Below are 16,042 nucleotides of genomic sequence, written 5' to 3'. Positions count from 1 at the left end.
GCTGTGTTTACATGGACAGTTGATTCCCTAAACCTACAGGCACAAACATAATGCAACTTTCTTCATTGCTTTCTACTAGATCTGCAAGTAACGATTAGTTATGAGTAGTTAGTAGTCGATTAATCCGTTGATTATTTTTTCAATTAACTGATTAATTGTTTAGTCTATAACATGTCAGAATATAGTAAAAAAAATAAATACCCATCACAAGTTGCCAGAGCCCAAGCTAACGTCTTCAAATTACCAACAATGGACCAAAAAATATTTTATTTACAATGATAGAGCTGCAATGACTCATCAATTAATCAATCAGTCAATCAACAGGAAAAATTAATCAGCACTATTTTGATTATCGAAAAACAATATATATGCTAGAATTTGATGCTTTTCTTTGTCATTCATGATAGTATATTGAATAATTTGGGTTTATGACTGTTGGTCAGACAAACAAGACATTTGAAGATGCGGGAATTATAACAGGCATTTTTCACTCATTTCTGACATTTAATAAACAAAACAATGAATCGATTAATCAAAAAAATAATTCTGATTAATCGATAATGAAATAAATCATTAGCTGCTGCCCTAATTGATATAAAATTTAAAAAGCAGGAAATCTTCACATTTGAGATGAATAAGAAACTTCTATAATTTATCATTTATCGAAATTGTTGTTGATTCACTTTCAGATGATCGAGTGATTACTTGAGCACTAAAACCTCAAAACAACACCTGACAGAGATAAGCTGAGAAATCCTATAATAATAATCATATTATTAATAATTTAAATAACACAAATATGTTTTCTAATTCAGTTTCAGTGGCTGTAATTTATTAAAGGAAAATCAGTCCTAGTGTGATTTATTATTAGGCCTGTTAGATGATGATGAGTAAGAGGTAGGAGACATGCTGTACTTTGCTGGTACTGCCTGGTTCCTCTTGTCTTGGCGTCTGCTACCACTCCCAACCTCACATATGGTGGAGTCAGCACAGAGCCCATCCTCTGCGTGTGTGTGTGTGTGTGTGTGTGTGTGTGTGTGTGTGTGTGTGTTATTGTGAGAAAAGCACGCACACGTGTGTGTCGGGGGAGAAAACGAAAGCGAGGTGGAGGGACAAAAACAAAAGAGGCAATTTAAAGAGAAAGAGTGTGACACTGACCATGTGTGTGTCTGTGTGTGTGTGTGTGGCGGAGTGTGCTTCCATCTGTGTGGTTTTGCCATAAGACAATGTGTTAAAATGAGCCGCTTTGATTGCCGACGCTTTATGAGTCACAAGTGATGACTCACAATCCACCTCCCCTGAACGCACACTCACACAAGACTCACAGAAACATACACGCACCTCGCTCTCCGTCCTGCCTTCATCCACTGACCGTGAAGAATATGTGCAGGCAGCCTTACTCATGCATATTTACACTGAACGCACACTCACTCACCTACTCAGCGGGCACTCTCTAAAGGTTATGGTGTGTGAGTGTCTGTTTGTCCGCCCGTTCACGTAAGCGCGTGTGTAAAGGTCACTTCAAGCGAAGCTGACCACTTGTCTATGCCGCGCACAGATTGCTGGATTGATATCGAGAACACTTGGACATGCACACAAACAACTGTTATTAACCAGACAACCCGCCTCAAGACTAAAACTAAGTAAACAAATATCATAAACGAGCATCGTTGCCAATTACGTCCAAGAGCCACTCCTCAGTCCTACTCAGCACCTACAATCACTCATTCACCCAGGACCCTTCACGGTCTATTCTTGGCCAGACAGAGAGAAGAGAAAGGGCAAAATCTGCTACTTGGCTTTAAGCACATTTTCCATCCAGATTATTGCTGCTCAATACTTTTCAAAAAAAAAAGAAAAAAATCCATTTCCCCCTCTTCCTTTGGCTGCTCGATACTTATGAAAATCCAATTTGGCTCCCTCTTTTCTTTCTTCCCTCCACAATTCGTGCATTTTCACCCACTCAAAGTGATTAGTGATCTGTGGGTATCGTTTCCAGGGAGAATGATAGCTGTGTTTTATGAAGGAGGGGAAAGGTCCAGGGCTTCCCATCAGGGCTGATGTCCCTTGCAGAATGACTGGGCTGGGAGGGCAGACGGGAGCACCGCTGTCCCTTTGCAGATACAGGCAGTTGCTCTACATCACAGGAGAGAAGACGACTCACTTTATCTCCCCCTCGCTTCCTCTTTCCCTCTCTGCTCGCTCTATCATTCATTCCTTTAGCTCTTCTCTCACAGGCGGCACAGTCGCTTTTTCTCAATTTCTCCAGCACACACACACACACACAAGCAGACACACATGCTATATATCTTTCTAAGGCCCCCCCCCCTCCCCATACCCCAATCCGCCCCCTCAAAGAAACTCATTTCAGCTTTGCGGGCTCCTCAAAAAGCCTCTTTACGCTGAGCTAACCTAAGCTAGGCTTCGTCTGCACCATTTGACAGCCTTTACTCTTCAGTATGCAGAGCGAAAACACACACATTACACACACCGCTTTTTCATGTGTACACTCTCTGAAAGAGACTTCAAAGGTTGAAAAAAATTAAAGGAAAAATCAGCCACAGCTCTACATTCAGTGTATCACAATCCAAACATCCGTTATAGTGAGGGCATCCACTATACACAAATACACTGAATACATTGTGTAATAATGCTGGAAACATATGTTAATACATGACGGTCCTTGAGCAGGTGATTTAAAATGCTGAGCGTAAGCCAGATGAAGCAATTAAATTCTCACTGCCACCTGGATGATTCATGCCAGGCATTTTAAGGCAGAATCTCCAGCACTATAGGAGCCACAAAAATATAGAAATATACTTGTCAGAACAGAGATGTCTCACTGCGATAGATGGATGAAGACATCATTTGAGCTCTATTCAAGATATTTCCTTCCACCAGCTCGGATGAACGTTTCATTAAGTGGCACATTTCAGCGAATACATGGCGGCCAGCGCTGTCACAATGGGAGACAGCCGCCATCATGTCCTCTCTCATCCAATCAAAGAGCACAATAGACGCGGATCAGCCTGTCACAGTCAGGCCTGTCTTTTATGTGGGTCAATCAGTGCATTCATCAGCGTCATGCGGAGCCGACCGACCCAGCGGCACCTACCTTCAGATTTTCAAAAGCACCGTAGGCCGGAGCTGCCGATTCATTCGCACGCATGCTTTAGTATGAGCACGCTCGCACACACATGCATCGACAGCTTACCTTACCAAAAAATGAAACATTCCAATTTAACCGAAAATGAGAGCTTGAAGCCGAACGGCTCTTAAGGTCTGCATTACCATACATACTAGAGCCTGTCAATACATTTAACTTCAAAACCACCCAGAACAGCCCATTAGCCATACAAAATAAAAATATGTATCAGGGGGATGAGGGTGGGGGTACCTCTGAGGTTTCCTAAATTCACAGAGGGTGGTGTCCCAAACAGTGAGAAAAAGGGCAGAAACAAAGAAGGAAAAAAGGAGAAAGAGGGCAAGAGGAGAGAGGTAGTATTGTGAGTTTTGTTCATCAGTGAACAATTTAAAAAGGGGGCAAAAACACTGGACAACTTTGGCGTTGAGGTATGACAGCACAGGAACATGATCTGTTCAGAATCACATGTGCTCGCCAATGTATGAGCAGGAGCCCATATGAGGAGCAGCGGCGGCAGAGCGAGACATGCTGGAAGCCGATAAAAAGCCATGGATGAATGTGGGAGTGTTCCTGTGAAAACTGCCACAGTCATTGATCCAAACCGTGATATAAAAGCACACATATATATATATATGCATCATGCACGCGCACACACACTAAACGCTCTCCATCGAACTCTTACATACAGATGAGAGAAAATGAAATGAGGTGGAAGAATAAAGACCAGTTCAAACCATCCATGGAGTCAGTCGGTCATTCGGCCCTTAGCTCCATTTCCATGACATGGAGCCCTGCCACGTCTAACCCAGCCAAGCACCGTCAAGCCGCAGCCGTCTAAACCCTCCCATTAACCCCTCCCACATCAGCAGCCATGATTATAGTATATATCCCAGCAGAAGTTGCTCTCAGGCTCATCATCACTCTCTTCAAAAATCAAACCAAAAAAATTATCTTAAAGGCCATATTTCATTTATTATTATGTAATTGCTCCACTGCAAGTCATCCATTTCAGTTTAAATTAAAACTGAAACTCTTGATGAGACCAAATGGGACCATTTTAAAATGAAGAAATCTCAATTACAGAAAAAAAAACTGACCTTAGTTCAGTGCCTAGAGAGACAACTTCCTCCCGCGCCAGGTGGTGATGAAGTGGGGGAGGGATACAGGGAGTTGTGAGTGTGGGGGTGAGGAGGTAGGGGGGTGATGGTATAGCAGAGGACAACAGGAAGTGAGGTAAGAGGAGGCCATACCTTGGTCGCCAATCATCAGGTGTGCCAGACCTTAAAAGAAGACAAGAGCACAGTCAGCACAGCAAAGGATCATGGGGCGTGAAGTGTGTGTGTGTGTGTGTGTGCATATATGTGTTTTTGTGATACAGGAGTTTGTCAATGACATGCTGCTGAACGCTAGAGTCCTATGTGTAAAAGTGTGTGTGCATGTGTGTGTGTACGAGTCCTCTAAATTATTCAAAAATGTCTAAAAAAAACTCGCTTTGAAGACACTTACTCATCCTAGGCTGCGATCCTACGCACAAACAGGTACGCACACAGACGTCTGCACACAGCCAGTACAGTGTTTGTGTATGTGCCTACGGTATGTCTCTGTAACCTTGAGGCGAGAGCCACTTCAGATGATTGCTCATGGGATGTGGAACTTACCAGGTGTCAGCAACAAACTCCTACATACCCACACAGACCAACATACATTTACGCTGGCTACCTTGATCTGTGTTTCCACAATAGAATATGTAATGAAGGCCAGAAGGAAGAATGAAAAAGGACAAGACGGACATGAAAAAGATAGAAAAATGGGAGAGAGGTGAACACAAGATGACGATAGAGCTAAAGGAATGTTAAGAATAAATCTTGGAAAAAGAGATCAGATAGAGAAGCAAAGAAAGAGATGTTTGAATATAGAGCAGGAACTTAAATATAGACAGACATAGAGAGAAAGACAGATAGATAGAAGTGCAACCTACCTGGAGTGTAGCTGTGCTCTGGAAAGGTGTCGCGGCCGGGCGAGGAGAGAGAGAGACAGACATTCATTAACATGCATGCTAAGCCCTTGGGTTACCATGGCTACTTACTGTACATGCACACCCGTCCAGGGTTACCGTGGTAACATACATGCAAAGTCCACGCAAAACGTCACAATGGATACCATGCTGCACTGGTAGCCAAAACTGAGGTTTGTCTATATACAGCCGCATTTTAAAAAAACAAACAACCTCTCTGTATGACTCCACATGTGTACATAATACATAAAGGGCACACCCACACTTGTAGATACAGAGGGGGGAAGGGGTGTGGGGGGGGCGATAATATACTTTCCTACCTGTATGTTTGGATTCAAGAGCCGTTTACCCCAGAACTTACCTTGCAGCCGCTTCCTCTCCCCAGAGCCCCCCGACAGATAGCATGCAAAACACACACATTCGGTCGCACAACCTCTCCCTCACTCTCTCTGTCTTTCACGCATACAGACACACACACACTAACATTGAATATGACAGTAGAATAGCAGGGAAATATAAAATATGTAGGGATGGATTAGCAGTGCAGGGAGACGAGGGGACATGCATGGTTCAGTTGACAGTGTGTGTGTGTTTGTTTTTGTGAATGTAAGTGTGTGTGTATTCTGAGCTGCGTGTGCTGTGTTTCCTTGCCTCTGCCCTTGTGCTAGTAGCATGGCAGAAACAGGTGGAGCCATTAGCATGCTAACAGCAATTTGCCCTCAAGGACAACTCCAGCCAGGCCAGGCCTAACAAGCCCAGTTCACCGTGCCTTCACTGGAGGGCAGAACGGCTTAGACAGTAATTACATTTATGCATAGCCCTGCCCACACTCTCTTCGCTAGATTCTTATTTGGTTCTCCAAAACTGACATATTGTTGTGCTTTGGAACAAAACCCTTCCTCACACTGGTATAAAAGATGTAATATACTGTCTTTCAGGGGAGGGAAAAAAAAACCCATAGAGTATATAATATTATATTGCTTTGCAAATGTTTCTAAGCTTGTCACAAGTCTGCCAAAAATATGAGGGTGAATAAAAGTGGATCATTAGGGAGCCTTGAAGATATTGTGTCATTGTAAACGTGTACGGAAACTAGCTCTGCCACAGTCATATTACTTATTTCTGGTTTCAAACACGCTCCTGAGGATTTTTTCCTCTAGCAGAGCATGCTCATTCTATATTAAAGATTCATAACAGGCTTTTTCTAATTTTCAGAGGGTTATATTTTCATCTTATTGTGCAGCTTCAGTGAGGTTGGCTGGGTTCAAAATAACACAGTAATTTCAAGGTATCATATGAGAGATACACCTTCACACCGACTCTGTCTGACTCTTTCAAAACAACTACACAGGACTTATGGACTCATAAATGGTCCCCATTTATCAAGAGGCCGCTATGTTTCCACTATATACAATCAGTTCAGTCACAAACCCTTAGATGCTGTTATCGTCGTATTTTTTTCTTCATTCAAAGATGGATTTTGACCCGAGCTTTTATTCCCTGCTCCCTTTGCCATCCACTTAATTTCTCTCAGACACAACCTTTGAATTCTCTTCTCCAGAGTGCACCTGACGAGAGATTTCTTTTGACATACTATAAGTTGGTATGAGTTACTCACTGGTAGTGATATTGATGCATGGATATTAGCTCAGCCTGCGGACTCTGTGGTCGGAGATATCCCACTGAGGCGACCGAACGCAGCACTCCAAAAAATTTAAAACCGTCCACAAAGAATACATCATCTGCTCAGACCTCTCTGTATCTATTTTCGGAGAACGAGTTCCATGATTCAGAGAGGTCTGAGATAAGAACCAGGCATCGAAAATACTCTTAAGATGTTGTTGCACTCTGTTGTCCATGGTTTATGTTTTTGTTAACTGGCCCCATTTGCGGCTGTTTATTTCTGTCTGAAAAGCCGCTGGTTTACTGGAATATCTGCGTCCCTTGAATCACTTTCCTGAGCTAATGTCCGTGAATTATCGTTATATCACCACCAGTGAGTAACCAAAGAAAAGACATGAAATGACCTTTTAAAACCAGCCATTAAGCTACGCTCAATCTCCACCATCATCTAACTATCATACGCTAAACCCTGCAAGAAATTTCTACCTAAACTCTGAAATGTCACCCGGTTCGATTGTTATCAGGCCATTAAATAGGTGTCATCAGTCACTATAAGCACCATATATGTGGGACATTAGGGGCCTACTACGCCTGCTACGTTAAAGTAAAAGTGAAATTTAAAAGCAACACGTTCTAACATGTTGTAAAACTGAATGAAATGTTACGTTTTGAACACAAACCAAAAAGCTTCTTGCCTAAAAGGTATAGGAAACAAAACTACAACTTCTTTAGGTTTAGGCAAAAAAGCAGTTAGGTTTAGGCGATAAAACAAAAGTTCTTTAGGTTTGTGCAAAAAAAAGACTTATTTAATTTTAGAGAAAAACACTGTGTTTTGGCTTAAAATAATTACGAACACAAAGATAACTACACATTGTTGGTTGCGAACTCCGGTCTCCTGGGTGAAAACTGTCCATAGTACAGCGCTTGACTTCTACCTTTCATAATTACTATGGTCGCTGGCATGTTCTTTTATTCTTTCTTTCGGTGACCTACGATGTGAATAGATGATATAACCTACTAGTGGGTGTAGTAGGCCCCTATTGACCCACATCTATGGGGCTTATAGCGACTGATAACACCTATTTAATAGCCTGACAACAGTCTAATCGGCTGGAAATGTGAAGCCAATGCAGAATATAAGCAGAATTTATTCTGGTAATGCTATATGATTTCACATGATACAACCAAATTCGACTCACCCCGTGTACATGCATCCAAGCAGACCTCCTAACTGGAACCATTTTATGAGTCTACTCTTACTAACACCGGCCACTACTGCCAAGAGAAAAAACTATTTTAGCGCTTGTTCTACTCAGCAACACTTGGCATCACTCACAATTGAAATGTGAGTCCATCTAGGAATATAAAACAGCCCCTTAAAAGGAATAAGTAGCCTCTTGTTGAGCGATAAAGTGCCAGTCCAAAAGCAGGTATTGCATCAAGTGAGAGCCTTTATGTAAAATGTCTGCACCTCCCATTTAGCCTGTAGAGCTGAGCTACACTGCTGTTAGGTACCTCAGTGGTGATGTGACTAATGGTGGTGCTGGAGGCTGCACACTGTGTGAATGTGTTCCTCCATGTGTTTGCATGTTTGTGTTGCATGTGTTTGTGCAGGTATGTGTGTGTCAGTGCTGTCCGTGTCTCCCAATGTGCCCTAACCAGCAGCGAAAAAACAGCAGACTGGATTAAACTGGCTTGGATCAGACGTAGTTCTCAGCGCAGCACCGAGTTCCTGCAGAGAGCTGATCATAGCTTCACCTGTCACTTCCTGAACGTATAGACACCCCACTTGTAGAAGCAATTGCGCTCATTATCTATGAATTTGTCAATGATTTAGATTCATCAATTGATCGTTTAGTCTATAAAATGTCTAAAAAAATTGAGAAAAATGTCAGTCACTATTTCCCAAAGCACAAGTTGCTGTTTTGTCTGACCAACAGTATAAAACAAAAGCAACAAATCTTTACATTTTAGAGGCTGAAACAGGGGAATGTTTGGCATTCTAGCTTTACAGGTAGCGTAAATGTAAGGCTGCAACTATGATTATTTTCATGATCTGCAGATTATTTACTAGTTTTGTCTATAAAATAGTGAAAAATTAGGATTTTGCACAGCCCAAAGTGACATCTTCAGATAGCTTGTTTTATTCAACCATCATTCCAGAACTCAAATATATTCAGTTTACAGTACTATCATATATGACAAATAAAAGCATCAAATGTACACATTTGAGAAGCTGAAACAAGCAAATGTTTGGCATTTCTGCTTGAAAAATTATCAATTACATATCTTTCTCTCAAGCAACTGGACAATTAATTCACTAATCATTACAGCTGTACTTAAATAATTAATTATTTCTATGTCAATCATCAGCTCATTTCAGCACTAGTAAGGATAACGCACCAGCTACCTCCCCCACCTGCTTGGAAAATTAAGACCACTGGTCAACTTTACTATCATATATGATGAAGAAAAGCATAACATTTACACATTTCAGATGCTGGAACAAGCAAATGTTTGGCCTTTTTGCTTGGAAAAATATCAATTATAACGTTCTCTCGAGCAACTTGACGATTAATTGACTAGTTGCAGCTCTACTTAAATCATTAATTATTTCTCTGTCAATCTACAACTAATTTTAACACTAGTGAGCATAACGCACCAGCTACCTTCCCCACCTGCTTGTGAAAATTAAGACCAGTGGTCAAGTTTACTATCATATACGATGACGAAAAGCATCAAATTTAGACATTTGAGAAGTTGGAATGAGCAAATGTTTGGCATTTTTGCTTGAAAAATTATCAGTTATAACTTTCTCTCTAGCAACTTGTCGATTAATTGACTAGTTGTTGCAGCTCTACTTAAATCATTAATTATTTCTCTGTCAATCTACAACTAATTTTAACACTAGTGAGCATAACGCACAAGCTACCTTCCCCACCTGCTTGGAAAATTAAGACCAGTGGTCAAGTTTACTATCAGATATGATGAAGAAAAGCATCAAATTTACACACATCAGATGCTGGGAAAAGCAAATGTTTGGCATTTTTGCTTGAAAAATTATCAATTATAACGGTCTCTTGAGCACCTTGTTGATTAATTGACTAGTTGTTGCAGCTCTACTTAAATAATTAATTATTTCTCTTTCAATTCTCAACTCATTTCAGCACTAGTGAGCATAACGCACCAGCTACCTTCCCCAACTGCTTGGAAAATTAAGACCATTATCGCCTTTAGGATGCCTGGGATACATAAACATACAAACACACACTCACCACCACAAACATGTAAATAGAGTAGATCTGTGTGGCAGACATGATGCCTGAAGTCACTACGAGCTGAGGCAGCTGTAGGCAGCAAGGAGCTGAGGAATGGGGGTAGGGACGAAGGACGGAAGAGCAAGGACGGAGAAACACTCCTGGCATGAGGTCTCCCTATTAGTCCTGTCTCCATGGTAACCTAGGCAATCCCACTGCCCACTAAATGCTCGGGTGTGATATGGTGTGTGGCTAAAAGGGAGGTGTGATGCTGACAGCGGTGCTGGGCAGGGGTGTGAGGTCAGATCGGTGACAAACGGTGACACGGCAAGGCCACTCGGCCATTTTTGTCAGATGCATTTGTGTCATTAAAATTTCGATTCGCCGAGGCAACGCCGGAAAACATGATGCAGGAGTTGAGAGCGCTATTGATTAAGAATGCAGATTTGCTCTTGAATGAACTGAAGCGAATCTGATGACACACACATCTAAGCGGGGGGAAATGAAAGCATTTGCAGTACCGGCCATAACAAGGTAGCTGAGTTCATTAAGCAGCTGTTTCGTTTTTGTAATGGCCGTCATTACAGTGCCCTGTGTATTAGCACTTGTATTGACCAAAGGCTTGTTTGACAGTATTAAGGGAGGATGTTCTTAAAGGGTTGAGAAATCATTTGTGAAACAGCTTTTTTTTTTCTTTTGCCTCTTCCCCATAAAAGTGTGTTTATTGTCACAATTTTTCATATTTATTATGTACTACTGACAGGACACTATTTCCTCTTTTATAATGCATAAGAACACACACACGCTCACACAAACAGAGCATCTTAACAGGCTGTTCAAAATAATGGCAGGCGATAGATTGAATACACTCCATCACAACACCCTACGTATTGTACCACCTGTGAAGGCCAACTAGAATCAATGCAAATCCATTAACACAAGCAGCCAGGTGTCAGCCATGTAACAGCCACTGATTTCCAGCCTCTTAGCCTAATTTCAATTAAAGCTTCTCAACACAAGCCAACAACCACATCCATACTGGATCTATATGGTTATTGTGTTTTGCCAAACACACCAACTGAGCCCATCAAGGCTTTAAAAGTGCCAGCCAGGTATCCAGTGAGTTTCGGGAATTTGTCTCCAGACTCTTGAGCTTGACTGCAGCTCAGAACAGCTGTTCTCAAGCTCCCACCTTCAGCTTCACTAAACTGACTGCGCTTCTTGTGAGGGGGCTTAGCTTCCTGGGTTCTGGAGGTACATACTAAATTGGGAATCATTTGCAGCCATGAAAAAAATCAATATCAAACATAATCAGTATGCATGTCTTGCACTGTTTGTGATGGCTGCTGGTCCGTACGCACCGACTGAAGGCAGCTGTGCAGGTGTGAATGAAAAATAGATGTCTACACTGAAGGACCTGGTGTTTGGAGTTTGAGGTGATTTGGAGATCCATAAATGTAAATGTATGTGCATATTCCCATGTATGTGTGTGTGTATGTAAAGGATGAGATGATGGGTCAGCATGGTTCTGGGCCTTACCTTCGCTGCAGTCTTTGCCTTGGTAACCGGTGTCGGAGCAGTCGCAGACGGCCTGGTCGTTGACCACGCTGCACAACCCTCCGTTCTGGCACTGGTGATCCGGCCCACAGCCAGCTGTTCTTGTGATGCCCTCCGAACTGTCCAACGTCGCCAGTGAGCCGTTGATGTTCACCGCCGTGATCCAGCCACGGAAGGCGGGGTGTTCCCTAACCGAAGGGGATGTGAGGCGCAAAGGCGAGGAGTGGAGCTCTGGCGTCACCCCGCCCATGTAGGTGTGGCTGAATATTGTCATGTCTCTTCTCTTGCTCTTCACTTCCGCCCATCCCTCCAGTCGCCCGTCCACCTCCAACGAGGTGTTCCGCCAGTCCCGCTTGACACGCACTGCGTGCCAGTGTCCGTCACTCAACGCCACACCTGATTGCAGCTCTGCCGGCTCAGCGCAGAAGATGGAGAAGCGCAGGCGGAGGTGGCCGTGGAGAAGCAGCAGCTCCAGGAAGTCGCAGAAGCCCTCATCGTCCAGGTAGAGCAGCAGGCCTTCCTGGCTATGAGTCCGCAGGCTGAAGCTCAGCACGCTTTCGCAGCAGGCGTTCCACACTGGGAACCGCCCCCACTGGCTGGACACGCCTCCAAACTCCAGGACCTCCCCTTGGGCATGGCCCCCCACGCTGCACAGGCACAGCCCCAGGAAGAGTAGGGGGGCTGCCGCCCAAACACACACTGCCATCACAGTCATACACACACTCGCTCTCACACTCACACACACACTGGAGGAGATAGAGGCTAGAGTTGGGGTGTTCCCTCTAGCCTACAGCTCATGGTGACAACTGTAGGGCACTTTCGTAGAAGACTCGTCTCAGGTGTACCCTGCTTTCTTGGTAGTGCTCTTAACAAGTCGAGAATAGCGCTCCAGCGGAGGAGGGGGGTCAAGCGGGCAGCTCCCTCCGTCCTTTCAGCGCGCTCGGAGAATCTTCTCTGGCGCTTGTGTCTTCTCTGATATGCTCAACGTCTGCTCTCCATTCAGTCTTTCATTCTTCACTTCCGACATATGAGATTCCATGTGTGTGTATTTGCGCGTACATCTGCGTGAGCGTTAGATAAGTGACGAATAGGAAGTGAACTCCATCTTTGTGCCCTAGATAGGGCCTTATCCCCCCATGAAGGCAACTCCCCACGGAGTATGAGTGTGTGCGCGTAGGTGTGTGGCTCACACATTGGTAATGGAGAGAAATGACACCGTCATAGCAGAATTTTTCTCTCCACCTCCTCTCTTCTCTGTCTTAGTAGGGCAAGACTTAATGTGTGTGTGTGTGTGTGCGTGTGTGGGCAAAATACAATGTGTGTGCAAGTGAGGTATGTGTGTCTTTCACTGCCACGTCATCACTCTCTCCAGCGACCTACAGAGAGAACAGAGATGGCACAATCAACCAGGGTCACACACACACACACACACACGTAAACACGCATGCAACTCACTCACACTCACACTCACACACACACACACACACGTAAACACGCATGCAACTCACTCACACTCTCACACACACACACACACACACCAAGCCTGCTATTATTCTCAAATTACTCTCTCATGCATTTTGTGCACACACACACACTCACAGACATCACTATTGTCACATTTAACAGGCCCAAATCAAGACAATAAAACCTACATTTCCATACAGCCCCACACATCATGAGCTAAACATACATAGGCCTATACAGTATATAGGCACATACACATACACACAAACAGCACCTCCTCAGATCTCCCATCATGCCGCAGGAGATTTTTATAAGGTGGCATACCTGCTACTGCCTTAACGTCATAACGTATAATTTTTTAATCACTTCTGAGACTTAACATTAATCTTAACAAGACGCCTTAACTCATTTAAAAAAATACATATATATATTTAAAATTAATTAATAACGGTTAACACCACCTCACGGCCACCATTCTGCTGTTATAGATACATCACAAAGAGCGGGAGCAGCAGCAGCAGCGCGCGCTGCGGCGGATGACTCAAACCGCCTTGCTTTATCGAATTAACGGCTCCGGAGCTCATTTTTTAACAACACAATCACACACAAAAACACCACAAAAACATCCTAATGTCGGCTTCACACACCACACACCAACCACACACAGTAGGCACATAGTTTCCGCGCATATTTTGAAAGGAAAAACGGCAGTTATTGATAGATAGACGGGGGGTGAATGAATGCGGTTGAAATATCGATTCTCGATTTGCGGCCATATCTCCCTCTCCATTTTTTTCCTCCTTCGCGCCCGTTACTACTAGTAGCTACACCTCCATCACTTGCGCCCCTAACTAACTAACTAACCGGTAATTACTTTATTTATTTAAAAAAAACTCAGTTTTAATTGACATCTCAACCTGTAACGGTGATATGACAGCCTCACCCCGGTTAATAAACACAACCCAACGGCTAGTTTTCCCCTCCAACGGCTGTTTTTACCCCTCCAACGGCTGTTTTATCCCTCCAACGGCTAGTTTTTTACCCCAACGGCTGTTTTATCCCTCCAACGGCTAGTTGTTCCCCCTCCAACGGCTAGTTTTTCCCCCTCCAACGGCTGTTTTAACCCCTCCAACGGCTGTTTTTCACCTCAACGGCTGTTTTCCCTCCATCCATGCTTCATGCAGGCACATTTAAACGGACCTACCTCACGCACATCATCCTGTGGTGTCCGTGGTAACAGTGCGGCGCGCGACTCATCGGTTTCCCTTTCCGAAGCCACGAGAGAGGGGAGAGGAGAGCACCCCGCGCGCCTTGGTGGTAGGTAGATAGAGTAGAGCCGGTCTACCGGACAGGGACAAAATTATCACAGGCTCGCCTCGAGGCGACAAGGTGCTATTGCTCTCCCCCTCGCTCTCTCTCTCTCTCTCTCTCTCTCTCTCTCTAACTCTACGTCTCTCTCTCTCTCTTGAGGAGGAAAAGGTGCAGTCTGATGCTCTCCGCGAGACTCGGCAGAGGGAACGTCACGTGGTCGCGAGAGAGAGAGTGTGTGAGGTATAGAGGGTGATGGGCGGGGCCGCGCGCTGCTGCTGCAGCACCTTGGACAGCGCGCACTCACCATGGCACTCACACGAAACAGAAACGCAATTACCGGAGGCAGAAAATAAGGCGAGAAACCCGGAGTATAGATCCGAATGATTAAATCCGTGAGTGACAGTGACGATGGCCTTTACCTCTACCTCTCTCTGGTGTTATAGTGTAAAAAGGAAGTCAGGGATTCAGTGAAGCATCCCAGCCAACATGTGTATGTGGGGGCCCATGTGGGTAGTAAATGGGCTGAAAAATTGGCCCTATATGGGATTGTCCACTGGTTCCATAATAGCCCCATGCCAATTGCCCTTGTGGGTTTCATGCAGGAGTACACTGGGTGTTATATGGGCCCAATCTGGGCAACATAAACCAAAACCCATCTTGGCCCCAGGTTTAAATTCTATGTGGGGACTACATGGCCTGAAATATGGGTTGTAAGTGGGTTTGTCCACAGTTTCCATGTTGGCCCAATGCACTAATTTCCCATTAGTGACCCAACTAGGACCCACACAGGTAGCCCACATGGGGAGCCCATGTGAGACCAACTTAGTTGATCCAAGTGGGCGCCATTTGTGTTGCCCATTCTGAGCCCACATTGTAAACAATTGCTGTTAATTTACAGCAGGATTTCAACAGTATTAACCTGTTATTGCTAAAAAAACAGTGCTTTACTGTTAATACAAAAGAAAACCTGTTAAATTACGCTCATAGGCCGTTTTTTAACTGAACTATAATGCATTCTTAAAAAACAGCACTTTACTGCTGATCAACTGTTTAAAGTATCATCAGTAACAGTTTCATGCAGTATTTTTTTTAATTCTGGGACCTGATCTGCACATGTGAGGCTTGTACATTGTACATGATTGTAAAATCAGTGAATTAGCTCTGTTCTTCACTCACATGTTGTTATGGTTTGCATTCTGTGTTTGTAGCCAGCTACAGACAGACATTTTGGGAAAAGTGTCAACAAGTCTATTATAGCCTTTTTCCTAACAAGTGCCTTTAATTGTATTTAGTGTGACTATTCCTATGTCTGTAACCGTCTATTTATCTAGGCAAAAAAATAATGTTTATTAAAATGTATGTAAAAAATACAACCTAAATAGTGCATTAAAACAATCAGTATGATAATGTAAAATAAAGGTGAAAAACAGCTCTATAATGTATCTTTAAACAGTAAATTAACTGTAAAATACTGTGAAGTTAATAAAAAAAAAAACAGTTCAAATTGTATTTTTCATTAACAGTACAAAGCTGTTAATTTCAGCGACAGTATAATAATGTTAATTTTACAGTAACATAAAGGTAACCCTGCTGCCAGTTCTTAACTGTTATTTTACTGGGGAATACTTAACAGTGCATGCACTAATTTCCCATTAGTGACCCAACTAGGAC

At 43.4% G+C, this 16,042-nt stretch overlaps 1 protein-coding gene across 28 annotated transcripts in view; it reads right to left on the bottom strand.

Moving 5' to 3' along the window:
• The window catches only part of nrxn1a (neurexin 1a), a 65,722-nt gene extending 51,138 nt beyond the window's left edge, over nucleotides 1–14,584 (bottom strand). For 8 of the 28 annotated variants that reach the window (XM_074619790.1, XM_074619794.1, XM_074619791.1 and 5 more), the window contains exons 1-4: nucleotides 14,265–14,570; nucleotides 11,579–12,972; nucleotides 5,124–5,141; nucleotides 4,396–4,425 (exon numbers count right to left, since the gene is read on the bottom strand). In XM_074619790.1, the coding sequence (XP_074475891.1) occupies nucleotides 4,396–4,425; nucleotides 5,124–5,141; nucleotides 11,579–12,311 (781 nt within the window). In that variant the 5' untranslated portion in view covers nucleotides 12,312–12,972; nucleotides 14,265–14,570. Of the gene's footprint in view, nucleotides 1–4,395; nucleotides 4,426–5,123; nucleotides 5,142–11,578; nucleotides 12,973–13,321; nucleotides 13,466–14,264 lie in introns of those variants that run through there. The other 20 variants (XM_074619783.1, XM_074619789.1, XM_074619804.1 and 17 more) reach the window with 11 other exon arrangements.
• Nucleotides 14,585–16,042: the final 1,458 nt, after the last annotated feature.

This window comes from Sebastes fasciatus, chromosome 20 (assembly GCF_043250625.1).
Source record: "Sebastes fasciatus isolate fSebFas1 chromosome 20, fSebFas1.pri, whole genome shotgun sequence".
Lineage (NCBI taxonomy): Eukaryota > Metazoa > Chordata > Actinopteri > Perciformes > Sebastidae > Sebastes > Sebastes fasciatus.
The sequence above is the reverse complement of the archived record's forward strand: the minus strand, read 5'-3'. Positions and strand labels throughout refer to the sequence as shown.